Raw genomic sequence first — 21763 nt, 5'->3', positions numbered from 1 at the left:
TGACATGGTTCCATAAGAATGTTCAAGTGATAAATATTTTCAGGCATATTCCCATATGAACTTTTAGGTTATATTGGATGGTGGTGGTGACTAGTGAGTCATTAATATCTAATTCTATTGAATGGTGCCTGTCGAATTGTCCGTCAATTCATTTCCACTTCTCGTAAGTTAGTTGTGTAGTACAGAGGCACCTTGCCGAACCATATTCTTTAGGAATTTTTGCCAAAACTAATACAGTCAAAAGCATTGTATGGCGATTTAAGTTAACATTCAATGCGTAACTAAAGTTAGACTGCATCGAACATTTTATTGATACTGCCCATGAATAATGGAATAAGCACGCCAGATCAAAGAAAAAAGGTTTTGTGATTTAGGTTTGCCAAATTTTCATTCACAAATTTGGTTAAAAACAAAGTAGTACTAGTTGAGACATTGTTGATTGCTTTGGCCACAATTGCAGTTTCATCCCCATGCATGGGTTAGAAAATGGAATTCTAAGAGTTTATTATAGCTGGGTTTGTTTCTTGCTTGGGCGGCTTCAAGCAAAGATGGCTACATCACTGCCTGCATTTTATGCTGGCCATTCCCCTATGCCGTGACTATGAAATTCTTCTATGTTGAATGGTTTTTGTCTTATTGATTTGTATCGTCTGAGCCAGAATCCATCAACGTACACATTGAAAACGACCCAAACCTTCGATAATTCACTTCATCTTAAGCTTACTTGCCACACACGCTTCGTCTACTATGTCTATTTAATAGTACTGCCCAACAAAACGGGAGTTGTTCCCTTTTGCATTTTAGTACTTTTCCCTTTGTTTTCATTTTATTTATTTGTTTAGATGTTACAAAGCAAGGGATGAAACCAAATTCTATATAATGTGTGTCAATTATCAGTTGCTTCTAAAATCTTTCACTGGTAAATCATACGTTACTCTTAAATGTTTTATATCAAGCTTGGGTGTATATTTTGCAGTGAAATTAAATTCAAGAACAAAATTATCACGAGGGTAACCAACGAAAGAGCAACAATTAGTGTTGCTTGCCATAGACAACCAATTTGTTTTGCGTCAGTGGTTGCTCGTACGTGTATAGAAATTAATAAAATTGGTCATAAAACCATATTTTAGCCATTGGCGCCAATCATGTTAATTTGCATTGCCGGAGGTAGATTAGCTACCTTCATGGGTCCAAGACTATATAGATTATAGCTTTTTACCTCGATCATTAAACTTTTTTATAGGCAGAAAATGTCCAACTATTCTCTACTGGTTTCTTTTACTTATCCAGTGCGTGAAGATTACGGCTTTTCCCCTTATTAAATTATTACTATTCTGGTAAGATAAACGCTGTAATTTATCACAAATACTGTGTTTAATTCAAAAATCGTCTATTATAGTTTTAATTAAAGGAAAAAAGTAAAAGTTTTTCAATTCAATTCAAATTATGATTTTAACATATAAAATTCATATGATCGTCCTATTTGTAAAGCAAACTTAAATTTGCACGCTTTGAAGTAATAAAACCATTTATATAATCTGTAAGATCAATATTTTAACGACAATTTATATTTATTTTTAATAGTGTTCTTTTAAGGTTAGAGATACGTATAGTCATACTATCAAACGTTATGTTTTTAGTCAAATAGTATAATAAGGTGTAGAAAAACAGTTACGTTTTTTATTACACCTTTCCTAAGCCAATTTGTGTTGTGCAAGCTATAATCCCATCACACTAATTTTAAAAGCAAAAACTTATCGTATTCAATAAGATTAGAAGACATTACACTCCTGATTAGCTGCTAATGCTAATTCCACTGATTTCGAAAAATCAAACTAACATATATCAGATTCAGGTACAAATAAATGGACTAGGGGAAAAAAACCACAAACGTGAATCGGATCTTCCATTTATCAAGTAGAGTCAGGAGAGCATATATCATCAACAGTTAACATTCCATAGCCTTTGTGATTAACATAATTGATCACCCACGATTGAAATCAATTGTTGATTTTTTTGCCCAAAAGCGTAGCACGCAATTCGGCAACATCAATCTCCTTGACGTTCTCAGGTTTGTAGTAACCAGTAACAGGATCTGGCAACCACGAAACCTTGTTGGCGGAGACCACTTTGTCTTCCCCGGACTTGGGTGTCATCTTGCCGCCGACGGAAGCCACTCCTCCCCTTGTTTCCGATGCTACAGCGTACCCACGTCTGTTTTCAAACCATATATTATAAATCATGTCATTCATTGATTAAGCATATAATAATCATGACATTTAAAATAAAGCTAAAGACGTGGAAACAATCATTTTACCTGGCGAGAGCGTTAGAGAATCCATAAAGGAAAATCTTGGCGTTAGTGAAAGAGCAAGCCATTGGTGATTCAAATAGTTTGAGATAGGATATGTAACTGTGGAAAGCTTATTTATTTGGTACGAATATTTGCACAATGCAATTGATGAGGAAAAATAAGCTCCCCACGGCCGAAGGAGTCCCCTATTTGAATGGGAGGAAGAAGGGTTGAATATATATATAGAGGCAGAAAAGAAAGAGTGGAGACGAGAATATTATTGATTACGTCAGAATAGTAACCGCGTCAAAATATGATATGCGGAACCTCTCGTTTGCTGCCACCTGGCCCTGTTTTAAGGAAGGGACCCACCTTGAACAAACGATATTTTCAGCTTAGCCAGATATTACGGAAAGCCCGCAAAGGACTTCTAAATGAAAATGAGAATCATTTCGCTACTATATTTAACCATTATTAATATTTGTTTCTGTAAAATAAACACTCTGAAAATTTGTTAGTCCTATTTCTAAAAAATAAAATTTTTAAATATATTAATTGTTAATTTTTTTATATTTTTATTTAGTATAAAATTATGTTAATTAAATGTTGTTTCTCATATAAAATATGCCATGCTAGTGACATTTTTTTTAATATACTCTTTAGCATTGTTAACTAAAATTTAATAAAAATTTAAAAGTAAAAAGAATAGAATTAATATAAATTATATAATATTTAATATTTTTTAATTAAAAATAAAATATAAATTAAAATTATATTAGAAGGTGTGGTAATTGCATTTTCAAAGTGAGAGGGAGTGAAGTTGGCACTCTCGGGAATGGCATGTATTACACGTGCAAATTCAGTGGTCAATAGTATGACGCATCTTCCAACTCCCAATTTTAGAACCTTCCCCATTCCCTCGCTTCAACTGGATAAGTATTGTGCCTTTTCCAAAGGACAAATATCAATTTTTTTTTTAAATCAAATTATTGCCATTATCAATCAAACTAAGAAATTGCATGTAATGTTATTATATATTAATAAACAAATTATAATGCTAATAAATAAATACTACATACAGTATCTAAGAAACTAAATTTAAATTTCACTATTTCATTAATCAATACAACTTGAACTTAATTCGTCCTTGCTCAATCAACAGTGAGATGCCACATTTTAACAATAATTAATTTATAAATTTTTATAATAAATACAAAGATTTTATACACGCATATAAATATTAATAAAAATTAATATAAAATATATATTTTCAATTTAAACTACAGCTATATTTATTAAAACTTAAATTTGAAATCACGAATTAAAATAAAAAACTATTATCAACTGATTCACGATACAATTTTAAAACACTTTAAATAAATTGAATTAAATTAAATTTAAAATTATATTTTAACTCAAATATTCAATTAAACAAGACATACAATTTTTATCTTTAAAACTGATTTAATTAAATAAACGGACACCTCTGTAGATATTTGGCGCAGATACATCCTCGTATATTTTAAGAAATATAAAATAGCAAAATTTTATTTTAAAAAATTTATTATACTTGATAATTTTAATATGTGTTGAGAAGTGTATTCCGAAAGAATATGTTAGTAATTTTTATTTTTTTTTTATCAAAAATACTAATTTTAGATTTTATATTGTCAACTGATCTCATTATTTTTTTTATCTTGTTAAAATGGTTAATCAATTAACAAAACCATTTTTTTTATGTCCACAATCAATCAATGAAAATTTTTTGGTCAACAAAGTAGTTGATCCGAAGCGAGGCCCAGTGCAACACATGGGCAAGTTTTGAACTAAGCTTAGAAGTTAGTAGGCCCATATCAGAAGATGGTCGAAGCCTAATGGTTTTGAAAATCACTTGCAGCTTCCCCGCCGTAGCTTAGGGTTTTGCTCACTCTTCTTCTCTTATAGTTGGGGAGCGCAAGATGTCTGAAGTGAATGCGGGTGCTGAAATCCCACAAAACAATACAATCTACATCAACAACCTTAACGAAAAGATTAAGATTGATGGTACGCTATTTATTTCGTTTTTCTGCGACTTCAATTTCAACTCGCTTTACATTGTTTCAATTGTTGTATTTGTATACTTGATGCAGAGTTGAAGAAGTCTTTGCACGCTGTTTTCACTCAGTTTGGGAAGATACTTGAGGTGTTAGCTTTCAAACCCCTCAAGCACAAGGGTCAAGCCTGGGTGGTCTTTGAGGATGTCTCTTCTGCTTCCAATGCACTTAGGCAAATGCAAGGTTTCCCCTTCTATGATAAGCCCATGGTACCATTTGCACCTTTTCATTCATTCCACCTTCTTTAAGTATAGTGTTTTGGAATTACCAGGTTTTGTATGATTCTAATTTCTAATGACACTATTCATTAAACACTATAACAATCTCCTACTTGCAGAAGCTTCTATGACAGAAATTTGTTTGGAAATTTAGCGTAATTTATGTGCCATGGGATAAAATAAATAAAGATTGCAGAGTAATTCTTATCTGATAGCAACTCTTTTTTTCTTAAAAGTTCATGAACGAAATTGGATTTTAGATTTATTTAGCACGAGAGAGAGAAGATTTTCGATGACATTTGGCCAGACTTCACGATCTTGCATCAAGAAATTGACAATTATTTCTATCTGAATGTTCTTACGCTATTCAAATTGCTTATATATTCCTACGCCATGCAAAATACTTATAACATTGTCTGTTGTAATAATGGTTGCTTGATTTCTGCTGGTGTGGCTTTATTTTTATTAGCCTTATACATGGTTCACCTGATGATCTGTGATGTAATTCCATTTCCATAGTCTTGTATATTTAGGCAATATCTTGTGGAACTGTTTTCATAAACGTTCTCTTAACATGCATCCATTTTGTCGCCTGCTAAACTAGAAATTTGGCTCTAAGAAGTTAATAGAATTTGCCTTTAGAAGTGAATTTATTATAGTCATGCTTTTCATTTGTATTTTTTATTGAGAACACTAATTTCTTTTTTCCTTTCTTTCTGTGGATAAAAAGCATCTGATTGATTCAAAATACTTAACTTGCTTATTTATTTGACTTCATCTCCTTACCTTTTGCTGCTGATTCATATATGCTATAGTTTTCTCTAAGTATATGTCAGTGCTGTAGATCTCATTCTTTTGCAAGAAATTGATTTTATATTTACATTTGTCCAGAGAATACAATATGCAAAGACTAAATCTGACATAATAGCAAAAGCGGATGGTACTTTTGTTCCTAGGGAAAAGCGTAAGAGGCATGATGACAAAGGTACGACACTCTTCAAGCTCCCAACTCTTTTAATAAAGATGTTACACGGTAAAGTTTTAAACCCACAAGTCACTGAATGCCCAATAATGGTGATAAGGGCTGATAGATTTCATGCAACTGTCTCCCTGAGAAAACTGAAGGGATTCTTCTTCTTCTTCTTGGTTTTTTTTTGGTTGGGGGGGGGGGGGGTTGTCATATCTACATATGTATCTGTCTGCGTGAAAGTAACTTTGTTACATTTTATTGCAGGTAAAAAACGGAAGGACCAACATGATGCTAATTTAGCTGGAATGGGCCTAAATCCAGCTTATGCTGGTGCTTATGGTGCAACACCTGCTGTAAGTTTCATCCGCTGTTTTATTTTTTTTCCTTTTGGTGAATGATCATGTTGAAGACCTAATATTTAGTAACTTGTCTCATTAAAATTTAGCACTTTTAGAATTCTTTCCATTGTATAGTAATTTGTCTCTAACAGGAGTTTTTTTCTTTCTACTTCATTGGTTTGCCTTTGAAAAACAATTTTGATTTGCTGATGCCTTCAAAAATAAAGGAGAAAAGTTTGAGAATATGAGATAGAGATTGTCCTCATCGATAGAAATTTTGATGAGATGACATGCTATATTTTTCAAACCATTAATCCAAATAAACTGAAGCATGAATAATTTTGTTTCATATTCCTTGGTCATCATGTTTCATAGTTACTTCTATATTTGTTACATGCCCCTTCTAATATTGCAGCTATCCCAGATGCCTTATCCAGGTGGCGCAAAATCTATGGTACCTGAGGCTCCTGCACCGCCAAATAATATTCTCTTTATTCAGAATCTTCCCAATGAAACAACTCCCATGATGCTACAAATGCTCTTTCTTCAATATCCTGGATTCAAGGAAGTTAGAATGGTTGAAACAAAGCCAGGAATTGCCTTTGTGGAATATGGAGATGAGATGCAGTCCACTGTGGCTATGCAGGCGCTGCAAGGTTTCAAGATTACCCCCCAAAACCCAATGTTGATAACTTACGCCAAGAAATAAATAAGGGGACGAATCATATATCTTCAACTTAGAGTTCTTAATCCATTTAATGCTTTGGTGTGTACCTTTGGCAGCCTTGGTTCGTGTACGATTGTAGTTGATGGTAATAACTTTGACATTTTATACAAATATGTATTTACTAAATTACTAACTGGTTCTAGTTTAACCGGTACAAAATTATTTTGCTTTTTGTAGAATTGTCATCTGTCATGATTTCGCATTATTTGATGAGAATTTCCCACAAGCATCTGCTGGTAGAAGAGTAAATGAATAGACGATGTCTTCATTGTGCAAGTATATAATCATTTTGTTTATCCTTTTGTGACGTACTGTCCCTGTTTAATATTTGAAAATTTGTTTATTTTTTTACATTATCCCAAAGTTGAATAAAAGTAAAAGCTTGTTTAAGGTCTGGAATAAAACTCTAATGCCAGAAAAGGGCGAGTATTGACACAGTTCTGTATAACTACGAGCCATGTAAAAATTAAAGTGATCAGTAACCGATTTCTCTTGAAGATCAGCATTTCTTGTATGTAATTGTATAAAAGCTGGCATGAAGTTGGTAATGGTATGTTTTGACTCTGGCTCTTAATTATCATAGCCCGGTCTTTCTGGATATTAGCCTATGAGGGAAAACAGTATGAGGTAATAGTAATAGTATTAGCTCTATACTGCTAATGTACGGTTTTTAAATGAATCTTTCATTGGTCACACATGACTTTTGGGGTTTGGATTTGAGTAAATCAATTAGAAAATTTTATAATTTCTCAAATTTGATGAACAAGGAAGTACATTTTTGTTGGGTTGTTGTTCCTTTTTCTGAAGCATAGTAAAAAACACATATCAAGTGCTGTAGAATTTTAGCAACTTGGGAGCATGATTTTCAAATGCCTTTGAATATTACGGGGGGATAGCCAAGTAAGCTTTTATTACACACCAAGTGCAGGATGCATTCAGAAATATTTAAGTCAGATTTTATGATGATTCTGTCAGAATCTACGTTCTTATACAAGATAGAGCACGGCAATTTTAAATTATCACAGTTCCAAGCCATCTTCAAATGACGCCAAAAAAACAAAAAATACACTTCCTTACATTGACCTCATCAAAACTCTTTAATGCATCCTACGTAATTCCTTTTAGAAAACTAGGCATCCACTGTGACAGGCAAGCACCGTTGCACTTTGTTTTTTAACCTTTATGCCATTTCAACTTATATGGCAGTGGACGATTTACCAAATCGAAATGATGGCCTCGTAAGTGAGTGCGTGACCTATGAAAAAAACTCCTCACTAATATTTAAACCAATGTCGCACGGCACAGATTCTCGCATGCTGTGGGCTATAACTTCGCAATCTGCTTTGAACAGAGAGGATGGTCACCCATAATTATGCATTACAGGCTAATCATAAGCACATTACATTACAATGAATAATGAACTTCGATTAATATTTTCTTCTTGAATAAGACCAAATGTCAATACTAAGTACAAGCGTTAGTTCAACCTATGTACTTCACGATTAACAAGTCTAACATAAATCAAAAGTATCTGTCTGAAAATTACATAATTCACACTGTTAATTTAATAATTTTACTGATGTTTAATAAATTTTATACAATAACTAAAACTATATTAAAAAATTACATTAAAATGTATATTTTTAGCGCTCTTCAAATTATCTTAATTCCACCAAATAACTAGTCATCTTTCACCTTTTTACAATAACCCAACTTTCATTAATATTAACCCTCCAAAAGACAACCAATACCGGAAAAGCAAATGCATAAACATAACGTTTCTTGACCAAACCGTAGTGATGCTAGCTGAGTACCAAGTTTGCCCTGGTCTGGAAGTTTTGTGTCCTTCACGGCCAGTGTTCACTGTTTACTTTTTTCTGCTGCAGGGTATTGATGTTGTCATTGAAATTCTTGTGGTCTACCCTCTGTTGAACCACCAAAAACTATGGGGGAAAAGGTAAGGGACCTATTACATATAGGGAATGATATCTACCAAGGAAGTCTCCCAACTTTCTCTAAAACACACACAAGGGCACACATTCACATGCCATAATCAAAAACTTGCACCCAACACGCAAAGCCTACGTGCACTCATACATTATTCTTCTCCCACTGCTTGCACCATTCAATCCAATTCTTCACGAATGAAAAAAGGCAACTCAGAACAGGGTTGCATGTGGGACCCCACATACTTGAATCTTGATCCAAAGTCTGGCGTTTGATTTAGTACAAGGAGAAGCTTGTCTCCGTGCTGCGGTGAACCTCAAATGCATAAAGGAGTTGTTGGGTAATTTTACGCAACACTCCGTAGATATAAAAATATTTTCTTCTCTTTTTAAAGTTACATCTATAAATACTGACCCTTTTCCAATGTCTTCTTCATCTTCCATTACCGTTCTCATCAAGCTCAAGATACTGGTTGAGGATCTCCTTGTTGGAGAAGCAGGGCACGTGCAATTCTCTTGGCTCTCAAATGCCACTGAACCCTTTGCACGTGCTCCCTTTCTCCAACACGGGTTCCTCCGCTTTGTCTCTTCTAACCAAAGCCTAGTGTATCTGATTCAAACACTTTATGAGGTAATTGCTTGATTCCTATCTTCGTTCCTACGTAAAATTTGTAAGTAATATGTGTCTTCTTCTTCGAGAAACTGAGTGAAGCATGTCACTTTCAAATTACGTAAAACCATTTTGACTTACCTGTAACTATCCAATAACAAACAATAATTACATTTCATGATTGGAGTTATGTTTATTTTATAACATTTTTGAGACAACTTTTGAGGTAGCTGTAGCTTTAACTTAAACAGTAAAGTATTTTTGGAACATGTGTACGCTGAAAAAGTAAAACATAAATGACATCAAATACCATGCAGAAAAAGGGTGTTTATGTACAAACACACTTATCTATCACTCTGATTCGGACGTTGTTCTTTGTGTATCTAATTGTGGCGCTTCCCATTCAAATTCCTCTTAACACTCATAATTATCAACTTTTTCTCCATCAACAACCACTACTCCCTCCGTTCTATAAAAAAAATTAGGATTTTGTATAATTGGTTTTTCATATTCAATAACCATTGTTAAAAAATACTCACAAAATTTATAATATTTATCAATTTAACCACGAGTTATATCATACTCTACTCCTCCGATGAGAAAAAATAATACATGATTCTTACATCTCAACTTCAACTAAATTACATATTAATTCTCTTTCTACAATAATATAGAAAAAAAGAATTTGTGCACCAACATCTCTAGGTTCCTATCACACGGTAAATGAAAAGCTGTACTATTCAACTCTTCCATAATTAATTATTAGTACATAACCGGCTCATTTTTTATTATATGAACATAGTAGTTAAATAATTCTAACGTGTTATGACAAAAATAGATATAAAATATATTTTATTTATGTAATTACCAAATAATAAATTGAATGCTTAGAAAATAAAAAACAATTTTATTCAATTTTTTATATAATAAATACATGATTAAATTAATATCAATACTACTGTGTATGTCTCCCGTTTTTGTTATGTATATATTACTTTACTTTTATATACTATATATATAAAAGGCAAATTTCAATTAACGCGTTTTTAATCATGGATACATATACGTCGTTACTATATTTCAACAGCTTCTATTGTGTGTATTAAATTAATAGCAATTTATACAAGCTAATTCTTATAATGTATAATTTGAATAAAGAAAAATTTTAAAATTCTTTAGTTTTTTTTTTGGTCAAAATTCTTTCATTTTTTAGTCAATAAATTATTACCTTTATTCTCATTGTAAAATTTTGTCTTTTTATACATACTATTTATATTCGTAAGATCTAAACAAATTATAATTCTTAATTCTCTACCATATGTTGCTAGTAAAATATTTTTTACAAACAATTTTTTTGTTATTTTTGGGTCTCTTGTTTGTGTATTGTATTTTTCAAAAATTTTCACATCAACATTATTTTTTTGAGTATTTTTTTTATTCATTTTACACTTACTCTAATGAATTAGAGAAATGGCTATTGTTTGATAAATAAATAATTATTTATTATTTTTCTTAAATAGGCGAACTGGTTTGATGATAAATATTTATTTTATGTAAATTTTATATTTTTATATTTCTTCAAATCTGAAAATGCGAAATCCTTATAATTTTGTATCATCATAATTTTTTATCTAGATAAATTATTCCCATACAATAAAATTAGTCTTATTTTGTTTTTATTTATCTTTTTTCTTATACCTTTATCATCCTTTATGTTGTTCAATCTTTAAAAAAATAATATCCTTTTTTATTTAAGAAAAATGATTAAAGATTTACTCAACTAGACGTTCTATTTTTCTTGATTTTGCGTTTCTAATCCAAAGTCTAAAGATTTTTTTAATGATATAAAAGTATCTATTATTCTTGTCTTATTATTAGTATTATTTTAATTTTTTACTAACATTTTGATTTATATTAAAATAAAAAAATTATAAATATAATTCACAAGTTATTTTTATATGCATAAAAATATAAAAAATTTAAACAAATAAAAATATCATAGTCAATATCAAACGATTTAGTATTTTTACATGTATTATCATCCAATTAAAATATTTTCTATCTAAATTTTTTTCAATATATATAATATAATTTTTCGCTGTATAATTATTGATTGAGATATTAGATATTAGTCATTATATCAACTAATGTGTGTTGTAATTAAAAGAAATTGTTTGTTTTTTATTTGTTTGAAATAATGATATATGTCCATAAATATATAAGCATTTATTTTCTATATAATTAATAAGATTATAGGATAAAATATAATATCTATGTTGTTTTTTTTAGAAAATTAATCTAATTTTTTCATAAGAATCAAATTTGGTTAAATCTTTATTTTGAGTTAATGTTTATTGATTCTATTTTTGATTTTTGTGGTACTTATATAAATCATTTGCTTTTAGGTAAGTTATATTAATAATGTTTTTATTTGAAATGAAATTTTTTGTACTAAAATATTTTTTATTTCATTATTAAGAAAAAAACTCTCATAATATTAAAATATATATATTAACTTATGTATGTTAACATTGATTACTTAATTTATGATAATTTAGAAAAACACCTGCTTGTGATAAAAAAGAGACATCACAGGAATTATGTGAATTTATATATTCTTTATATTGTGTATAATTTTAAAACAAAGTGAATTATATTTTGATTCGTTTTATTAGTTATTTTTATATTTATTTTATGATCGTAAATAAATCTATTTATTATTCTTTTTATTTCATAAAAGTTATATATTGATTCTATAAATACTAGTAATATACAGAAAGATTCTTATGTATGTTTTTTTATGAACTTTTTTTGAAATTAAGTTACAAGTTAATCAAACATTTTTTAATATCTAAATATATATATTTTTTAATTTTAATATTTAAGTATAGGATTTGTTCAAATTAATGTTTATATCTGAAATTAAGAAATTTTTTTTTTCTTTTGTAGTTTTTCATATTTGTTTTATAATAGTTTTTGTTTTAGTGTTTAGATCTTTTTATTTTTTTATTCATGAACAATTTCTCTAATTTTTAGATTGAATTGGAATGATTGTTTAAAAAATAATTAAATTATGCTTATAAATTGTTTAATATTTTATTCAATTAATCAATTTTTTGAATTTAATAAATAATAAAAATTGATAAAAATAAAAATTAAGAGTTGTTTTATTTTTATTTAGAAATAAAATACTTTCGATTAATTATTTTACAAAATCTGTTGTTAAGATATTTATAAACAATTTTGTTTGTTGATTTAAAACTTTTAGCGATAGAAAAAAAGAATTTTAGATTTTTTTTAAGTTCTTTAACAATGAGGATAAAAAAGTAAAAGGGTCTGTCGTTAATTTTATATTTATCTATAATTTGAGACATGTTATATAATTCAATTTGAATTATTTTGTAGAGCTTTTTTATATATTTAAACGTAAATGTGATTCAACGTAAATCGAGAAACGGTGTATTTTTATTTTTAAAAGCAAATATTCAAATTCAAATTATTTATATGTTTAATTTGTTAAACTCGCATTGTAATAAAAATATGATTTTGAATTTGATGCTAAGTCAGACGACAAGTAGGTAGGATAAAGATTTTTAAAGTGATTTTGTTTATAAAATAAAATATATTTATTATTAATTTACTTTAAAATATATAATAATACATTTTCATAAAAATTAAAGGGTAAAATTTTCACTTTATAAACAAACTATGTATGAAATTTCAGAACTCAAAAACCTATCTTCGGGGCTTTAAACTTGGATCAATTTTAACGAACATAATCTTAAGTAGAAGTTTAAAATTTAATTCATATTTAATATGATACATAAAACTTCATTTTATATTTAATTAATTTTTATGAATGTATTATACTAAATTAATTTTATAATCATACAAAATCGTAAATTTTTCCATATTTTGTTTTACATAAAACATGTTAAATTCGAGTAATATAAATATCACATACTATAAAAAATTTAAATAAAAACATATTACAGAGAGTTTTGCATTTTGTGTTAACATAAACTTTGAATAAACAACTGTTATTAATGTCTAAGTTTTTTAAAAATTTAACTTTTTTATGATTTTAATTTCGATATCCACACAATACTTAATGGAACGACTTTTTAAAAAAATTACAAAATTTAATTACAATAACAAATATAATGAGACGATAATGTAAATTTTTTATACTGTTAATGAATTTTGATTAAATTTATTATCTATAGATATTTACACTGTGTGTTAATTTAGATTTTAACATCAAATGTTAAATCTGTAAAGATATTAATTTTCAACTTTCTGATTCCATCGTAATTACATCGTTAATAATGAATATTTTGTTTTGTGGTTAATTTTTTACGTAATAAATAATATTTTTTTACAAATTAAATTAATAACATTTTTAATTAATATAAAAATAAAATAATCGTATTATATATTTTGAAAGATAAAATAATAACAACAAACAAATAAATAATAACCATTTATAACGTTGATTTTATTAATTTTTTATTAAATTAAAACACATAATAAATAAAAAAACTGTTAAATTAGTAGTATTATTTAAAAAATATATATATATTTGTAGTTATAACAGTTTTGATTTAAAAAATTAATTTATCTATTGAAATTAAATAGAAGTTGAAGTAGGGTTATAATAGGTTGTATCTTCTCTTTGGATGCAAACACCGTAGACGCCGTTCAGAAAACCACAGCTATGGCGGAAAAGAAGCGCAAAGAGAGGGAGGAAGGAAACCGGCGAAGACACAAGTCGAAGAGGAACTCCAACACTCAATACAAGAAGAGAGGTCCTCATTTGCCTTCTTCTCTGCGAAAAGAGCTTGACCGTTTAAATCCCACCACTTCGTTCAATACCATTGATTCCGATGACGACAATGACATTTACGAATACGAGGAAGAACGAGCCGAGGAGGAGTCCACCAAAAACAAGCGTTACGACCCTGCTTCTGTCAACGACGACAAACTTTCTCAGGAATTCGAGGTTTTTTTTTTTTCTGTTTTTTTCTATTAATATAAACTTTTCACTGGAACTTTAAGTGTTTCCTAAACTATGGAAGAAGGGATTGAGAGAGGGGATAAAGGGATTTGGCTCTGCAGATGATTTTCACTATCATTGATGCTTTCGTATATTAGGAGCTTTTTGGTGTGAAAGTGATCTTAACTAGGAAAAAAAAAAGAGAAGAAATACCATATCAAAGAAAGTCTTACGTGCTCTCTAAGTTCCATATATTCAGATACTTTTGGAATATTACCCTCAGAATGGATTGTTTCATTGATGGTTAAATTTATATTTTAACTAATCCACTATATCTATGCTGGTTAATTGTCATTAATGTTTTATTTTGTATTTTAGGATGAGAATGTGCAATCTGATGATGAAAATGAGGATGATGATGATTACATTGGGACAAAGGGTAATGAAAATGCCCTGAGTGACGATTCTGGAGAGGAGGATGATGGAAGGCATGCAAGGATGCTGCAAGGAATTACCGGTATGCCAAGTGAGGCTTTTGAAGGTATGAAAATTGTCAAACTTTTATGTTATCCATTATTTATGTTAGAACTTAGAGTCACGTGATCAATTTTCTTCTCTATTGATTGGAAAACATAAATAATTATTGGAGATGCATATGATGTTTTTAACTTTGCATTGTAGTTTTTAACATCACACATTTATTAACATGTTACAATATTAAAAATTTATTGATCCAACCATCGAATCATATGATATTATTTTGAGAATCATGTATACCCAATTTTTGATAATTTCAACATTAATAGATATGTAATCTATCTGTAGAAAGTTATTTATTTTTTAAATAATAATTATGTGTTAAAATAAAGTGATGCCATGAAATATAAATTAGTTTTGAAATTATATGAAATTTTGTAGAATTGGTCTATAATATATTTCAAGAGAACGATCTATGTAAAATTTAAATTGAAATTGTCAAAAAGTTATTTAAGGTGACATACTGCTTTGATTTTGGCTTTTGGGAGATGTGTGGAAGAATGCAAAAGCAATTTTTTTATATGAATGGTTCTGAGAGAGAATCCTGCTATTGTTGCCATGTCTATTGTGTTTTCCTGACTATGATATGATATACTTGTAAATTTTAAATATGATGCAGAGAATAAGAAAAAGAGGAGGATGAATGACACTGTTATACCAGAGCTGTATCCGGAGTCTGAATATAATCCTAGCCGTGATGTTGTGGATGGTGATGGACGTATTAGCATTGAGGACCTTCTGAATCCTCTTCGTGAAAATCCTGGTTATGGAAAACTTAGGAAGAGAATGCAACAAATTGAAAAAAATACTAGAACTATTCATGCACCACTTTCAAAAACTGCTCAGGTGAAGGTAGAGAGGAAGGCAGCATATGAAATATCAAAAAAAGATGTCACAAAGTGGCAGCACATTATTCAGAGAAATAGAGAGGCACCAACTCTTTTCTTTGATGAACATGTAGATTTGAAGTTTTCAACTGTAGGAGCAATAGCTTCTGAATTTGAACCTAGAACTGAATTTGAGAGGAAAATAGCTGCACTGGTTCATGATGACAAAGTTATGGAAGCTCATAAAAAGGATGGTTCTAGGCTTCTTGAAATGAACAAGGTATGACTGCACTGATCAAGTTGTCTTTTTCTTATTCCCATGCTATTTTGATGTATGATACAAATGTCTTGATTGGTTATTGGTAAAGTTGAATCAATTGAGGTTTGTCATTGTTGGAAGTTATTTAGTTTCAAGCAATCAAACATTTTTTTTTTGTTAAATTAAAGTGCTTGGATATTGTTGTGAATTCTAGTGCGAACTGTTTTTTCTTTTTTGATGTTTTTTTTTTTTTTTTGGAAGGGGGGGGGGTTGGTGATTGGATTTTCAATATACCTTTTCTTCCACTTCCACCCTCTTATTTTTCCGTGTGGAAAAATCTAATAACATGGATGAATAGAATTTCAATTCTTTACTCATTACATAAGCTGAAGTATCATTGCTTATGATTCTGGCAACTATATGGAGGTAGACAAAACATAAATCACACAGTTGGAGTAATGCCTTTAATTTATCCCAGTTTCAGTTTAAGTGCCATACAACGTTCCATATGTGCCTTACTGCCTTCATTTTTGTTTACTGAGCATCCTTTTTAGCCCATTTTTTTTTATGCATATGAATGGAACTATTGATGTAAGGCTGCTTTTCAATTGCTTTATGTAGTTTATTATGCTTGACAGGTCTCTATTGAAGATGAGAAAGATAGGCAAAATCGGATTGCTAAAATGCGGAGCCTTCTTTTTCGTCATGAATTGAAGGCAAAGCATATTAAAAAGATCAAGTCCAGAACCTTTCATCGTTTATTGAAGAAAGATAGATCAAAGGAAGAAGCTTCTCGGATTCAAATGGATCCTGAAGCTGCTGAAGAATATGCCATGAAACAGGAGCGTCTAAGGGCAGAGGTATATCATCATACCTCAAGAAATAAGAGCAGGGGACATTTTACTTAGCAATGTTTACTGACATATCTAGTATCTTGTTGATTAAAACAGGAAAATTATTTCTATTAATATTTTTCTCTCTTTCTAATTTGGTGCAGGAACGCATGACTCTGAAACACAAAAACCAGAATCGGTGGGCTAAGCGTATTTTACAGCGTGGTTTAAATAGTCAAGATGAAGGAACACGTGCTGCCATAGCTGAACAACTTCAAAGGCATGCTGAATTGACTAGAAAAATGCACTCTATGAAGGGTAGCAGCAGTAGCAGTGATGATACTAGTGATGAGGATGATGGAGATGAGAACTCTACTGGTTCTGATCAAGATAGGGCGTACAAGCTTTTGGCAAAAGCAAAAGATAAAACAATGAAAGTGTTAGAGGAAGAGGATGAGGTTCCTAAGTCAGGATTGCTTTCTTTACCTTTTATGGTAATATCCATTCCTTTTCTCTTCTTTCTTTACCTTTGGCTTATGTTCATTTTGTTTTAATATAATCTCTAGTATCCAATTTAGGGATTGAGATTTGTTAGTTAGGAAGTTTTTCTTATTGGTTTGTGGGCTGCCCTTGAATTTTTCTGTTGTAGAGGCGTGGATTGGAGAAAAGAAAAGAGGCAGCTGTTGAAGAAGCCAACCTTGCTCTTCAAGAATATGAAGATTCTTTGAAGAAGGTGGAGAATTCTGGTGGCTCAGGAGATTCAAAAGCTGCTTCTACAAGTGGAAGAAGAGTATTTGGAACAGCTAAAGCCCCGGTATCTGATACCGAAAATAGGGTGAAATCAGATAAGTTTTATGGTGGCAGCGATAGTGAAGATGGCTTAGGGATCAGCGAAAGTGGCAACATAGAGAATGGGGGAGGTGACCTTTTGCATAAGGATGTAAAAAATGATTCGTTCTTAATTCAAGAAGACATTGATGTTCACCAGGAATCTGTTTTTAAGGTGACGAGATTCTTATTTTTGAACATTTTCTATAGTTTATGTCTTGCTCATTAAATTTGGTACATTTTATGCATTTTTTGTTCACAGAATTTTGATGATATTATTAAAAATCCTGGGCCAAAAACGACATATGAAGTTTCGATATTTGCATCAGATACATGGAAAAAGGTTCTAATGCTTCTAATGTTTTGTTTGAATATTTTTAATCTCTTTCTTTTCTAAAAAAAAAATGTTTTCCATATATGAAATGGGTGTTATGTTGGACTAATGTATTTGTGATGATGAGCAGGCAAAAAACAAAAATGAAGAAGGCACAAATATCAAAAAGTCTTCAAAGCTTGTAGGGCCTGTTAGGCAAGATATAAAAGTATGAACCCATTCTGTTTGTTAAGAAAATAATGTGCACTGTTGGTTTATCCTTATATTTTGTCCATTTATGCCCTAGGATACTAATAAGGAATTTGGAGAGGACAGTGATACGGATAGTGGACAAATGGTAGATGGAATTCTGTCTTCTGTATCTAAAGTGCCTTATGAACTTCCTTCTCAAGAGGAGCTCATACGGCAAGCTTTTGCGGGTGATGACGTTGAAGATGATTTTGAAAAGGACAAGCAGGAGATCCTCAACGAAGAAAATCCTGCGCCAGAAAAGCCTCTATCACTTCCTGGGTGGGGCCAATGGACACATATACAGCAGAAGAAAGGCTTACCATCTTGGATACTGAAAAAACATGAAGATGCCCAGGAAAAAAGGGCAGAAGCCCTCAAAAAGAGGAAGGATGCTCAGCTAAAAAATGTGATTATATCTGAGAAGATAGATAAGAAGGTTAGTGTCATTAAATAAGATAGGACTTTTCTTATTCCTGTTAGATTATAGATGTCGACTTGATTCCATGCATGCAATAATTCATTTCTTATAAGAAATTTGAGGATCTATTCTGGATTGGCATATTTTTAATTTTGGTGTTTGCAATGGTAGTTGACGTCATGAAGATTTGTACTTGTAGTAATATTAGTAACGATTTGTCTAACGCGTGCCCTTAGACATACAATAAGAACCTACACACAGTAGGTATATTAAAAATCACAAGATCTAACACATTGATAATATAATGCTACAATTTTTAATACTCCTACCTCCTATTGTCTCTAATACATGGACTCGCTCTCATTTACTATTCTTTGGTGTTGTCTACTTGCTTTAATTACTTTTTCTGGAAGACCTTCATGCTCTAATTTCAGTTTTGTAATATAGTGGCTTGAGTCATGTTTCCAACTGCTATATGCTTCTAATTATCTGCTGACTACTTCTTATTTTGTGTGTGTTGTTTTTTCTATCAAGTAACTTGAGGTGGTTTTAATTTTGTACTTCCTCTTGAATATGGCAGGCTGAGAAACTACATACTAAAGCGATACCATTCCCTTTTACTTCCAAAGAGGTCTTTGAACAGAGCATGCGTGTGCCCATAGGACCTGAATTTAATCCGGCAACTGCTATTGGTCCTCTTAACCGGCCTGAAGTAAGTGTTTCGGAACAGTTCATTAGCAAACTGATTATCCTTGGAATTTTCCTTGTGTTATAATATAATGCTGACCTGCTATAGCCTTTATTTAAAATTTAAAATTAATAAAAAATAGTATTTATAGACCGTCCTGCTCCCTATTAGTGAAGGGAAAACCTTAATTTATTAGGCTTTGTTTGTGGGTTTTAGCGGGTTCTTGACTTTTTACCAAGTGAAACTATTTAGATAAATTGCGGTTAAGTTGCATGGCTATTTTCTCTAGCTCTTTTGTAATTGTACTCTTCTTTGTGCAGGTGGTGAAGAAACCAGGTGTTATTATAAAACCAGTAGAGTTTGAAGAAGTGAATCCTCATGAAAGACTAGAGCAACAGAGCGGAGATAAGCAGAAATCTAAGAAAAATAAAAATAAAGGCAATGGTGGCAAACCCATGAAAAAGACAAAGGTGGGAGGAAAAAGTTAACGGGCAGGAAGTTTTGGTGCCGATTCAGTTCTAGAAAATATTCGCAGTTTTCAGTCACTTTGCGAGGTTACAAGAAAAAGGCTAAGTTAAAAGAAAAAAAGGTGCAGAGTATACTTAGCTCGAAAGCACGGGGTATACAAGAAAGAAAAACAATTTTGGTTAAGGAAAAGAAAGAAGAAATAGAATATAGGACAGAGGCTTATCTGTATTTTCATTGTATCGTAGAATTGTTGTTGATTATATTATTTTCACGTCTAGCTTCAATTTATTATTTTTTTTCCAATTGATATATGCTCAGGAGTAGTGTGGCAAAGAACCTGTTATTTATGTGACATTTCTACTCCCGTCATTCGTTCTGTCTCTTCTTTTATTTTATTTTTAGCTTTTATACTTATAATTTTAATTATTAAATAAAAATATTATAAAAGTTATAATGCATACTGCATAAAAAATAGTAGGAAGATTAATAAAAATATTTAAGTATAATAAATCTCTTTGATCTAAAGGAACTTTTATTGAACTATTCCTTGTCTTCTGAAAATATACTTTAACGTGTTTCTGAACTTCGTTATATGAATGCATTGACTTCTATTTTTCATTGTTTCTTGATTCACTGGTTAACGTATTTATTATAATTAACATAAAATTGGAAAGGATATTTTGATGTTAAATTTTAAAGGGATAGCTGCACTGGTTTTTCCTAAAGTTGAGCAAAGACCCTACGTTTCCTTTATTTCGAAAATAATTTTTTAGATTTAATTTCACTTTTAATTTTTAAGCTTGTATGGGATCTTGATCTTCTAATTTTAATTGTTTTTTTTTAATATTTTGATTGTTCCAATTAAATTTTTTTCTAAATTTCATTCAACAACTAATAAAAAAAACTATATAATATATAATTAATTTATACAATTTGTAACTATATATATATATATATATATATTATAGTAATTAAATAAAAATATGAAATACTTTTCTTATAATTTAGATGTTTTATTTAGTTTTTTTATTTAAATTTTTTATACCTTTATTTGGTAATTTATATAAATCAACAATATGTGATATTTTATTAATTGTTAAATAAAATTTCTCTTGACGACTTTTTTTTCTTTTTTCTTTTTTTTTTCTCATATTCTTATCAATCATTTATATCTTTACAACTTATTTCTTCTTCTTCTTTCGGTTCTCACATGTGCACACAATATTTCATCATTGTGCTGCACGTATAAAAAATAGAAACAATTATTAATTCATTAGTATTGTTATGTTCTTACTATAAATATATAGCAATCCTTAAGTATAATATAAATTGCTTTAACTCTCTTCTTTTTGTTTCAGTTTGCTAGTAAAAATTGTTAATTCCTCTTTCGTAATATTTTTCTGCTGTTGCTGTGTCTTTCTTCACTTGCATTGTCAAAATTCAAATTGATGATTTTCTTTTTTCTTTTCCAGAAGAAAGATTCATTGATCAATTGTAGTTTGGGAAAATAATTGATACACTTCGTGAAAAACTTTAGCAGTGGAAATGTGGAAACGAGTAAGGATGCTATGGGTCACTAAAACTCACTGTTGGAAAACAAAGGGAAAAGAGGAGTAAGAAGAAAAAGCTAAAAAAAAAGTAGAAATAATTAAAATTAGACTTGATAGATTTTAAAAAAACAAATCATAATAAAATTTTGTAATAAAATCAAATAAATTTTATTATGAATTTCAAACAGCCAAACATATCATCCTTTGTAGGAACCATATTACAGTGAAAGAGAGAGGGAGTTATAATGGTAGAGCTTCCCACGGTGTTCTTAAATTTGATGGGTAAATTAAATTCTCTTTTTAAATTATATTAAGATATTAAAAAATATTTACGTTGTTTTTAAATATACTATTAACTTTATCACTAAAATTAACGATTACAATTATTTTATATATACAAAAGCATATAACACTATTTTTTTATAATACCGTTAAATTTACCTATAAATTAATCTATTCCTGTCATTTTTAAAGAAAGATAGAAAAACAAATTTATAATTAAAAATAAATAAAAAATTTGAGAAACTAATCGGCCCTTATATTTTCATTGATGGTAGGAAAGTGTACTCAATCGAATATGAATTGATGTCAAAGACTCA

At 30.0% G+C, this 21763-nt stretch overlaps 3 protein-coding genes across 4 annotated transcripts; 2 read left to right on the top strand and 1 right to left on the bottom strand.

The window, feature by feature from the left end:
* Nucleotides 1-1744: 1744 nt before the first annotated feature.
* LOC113863768 (indole-3-acetic acid-induced protein ARG2-like) lies at nucleotides 1745-2501 on the bottom strand. Its single transcript, XM_027497466.1, has 2 exons — nucleotides 2318-2501; nucleotides 1745-2214 (listed from the first exon to the last, which is right to left on the bottom strand). The coding sequence occupies exons 1-2, from the start codon at nucleotides 2377-2379 to the stop codon at nucleotides 2001-2003; spliced, it is 276 nt and encodes a 91-aa protein (XP_027353267.1). The 5' UTR covers nucleotides 2380-2501; the 3' UTR covers nucleotides 1745-2000.
* Nucleotides 2502-4148: 1647 nt separating this feature from the next.
* Nucleotides 4149-6933, top strand: LOC113863762 (U1 small nuclear ribonucleoprotein A). Of its 2 annotated transcripts, none has more exons than XM_027497460.1 (5): nucleotides 4149-4336; nucleotides 4423-4595; nucleotides 5496-5589; nucleotides 5839-5927; nucleotides 6337-6933. In XM_027497460.1, the coding sequence occupies exons 1-5, from the start codon at nucleotides 4252-4254 to the stop codon at nucleotides 6619-6621; spliced, it is 726 nt and encodes a 241-aa protein (XP_027353261.1). In that variant the 5' UTR covers nucleotides 4149-4251; the 3' UTR covers nucleotides 6622-6933. The 2 variants fall into 2 exon arrangements, with proteins under 2 accessions (XP_027353261.1, XP_027353262.1); XM_027497461.1 differs by having other exon boundaries at nucleotides 4167-4336; nucleotides 6328-6857.
* A 6883-nt stretch (nucleotides 6934-13816) lies between these two features.
* On the top strand, nucleotides 13817-19992 carry LOC113863754 (uncharacterized protein C57A7.06). The gene is made up of 11 exons (XM_027497442.1): nucleotides 13817-14197; nucleotides 14570-14732; nucleotides 15348-15835; nucleotides 16453-16674; nucleotides 16812-17141; nucleotides 17297-17650; nucleotides 17738-17818; nucleotides 17940-18017; nucleotides 18096-18476; nucleotides 19039-19170; nucleotides 19467-19992. Exons 1-11 carry the CDS (start codon nucleotides 13913-13915, stop codon nucleotides 19632-19634), a joined length of 2682 nt encoding a protein of 893 aa, XP_027353243.1. The 5' UTR covers nucleotides 13817-13912; the 3' UTR covers nucleotides 19635-19992.
* The last annotated feature ends 1771 nt before the right edge of the window (nucleotides 19993-21763 follow it).

The sequence above is a fragment of the Abrus precatorius genome, unplaced genomic scaffold (genome assembly GCF_003935025.1).
Source record: "Abrus precatorius isolate BTA unplaced genomic scaffold, Abrus_2018 Scaffold3, whole genome shotgun sequence".
Classification (NCBI taxonomy): domain Eukaryota; kingdom Viridiplantae; phylum Streptophyta; class Magnoliopsida; order Fabales; family Fabaceae; genus Abrus; species Abrus precatorius.
The sequence above is the reverse complement of the archived record's forward strand: the minus strand, read 5'-3'. Positions and strand labels throughout refer to the sequence as shown.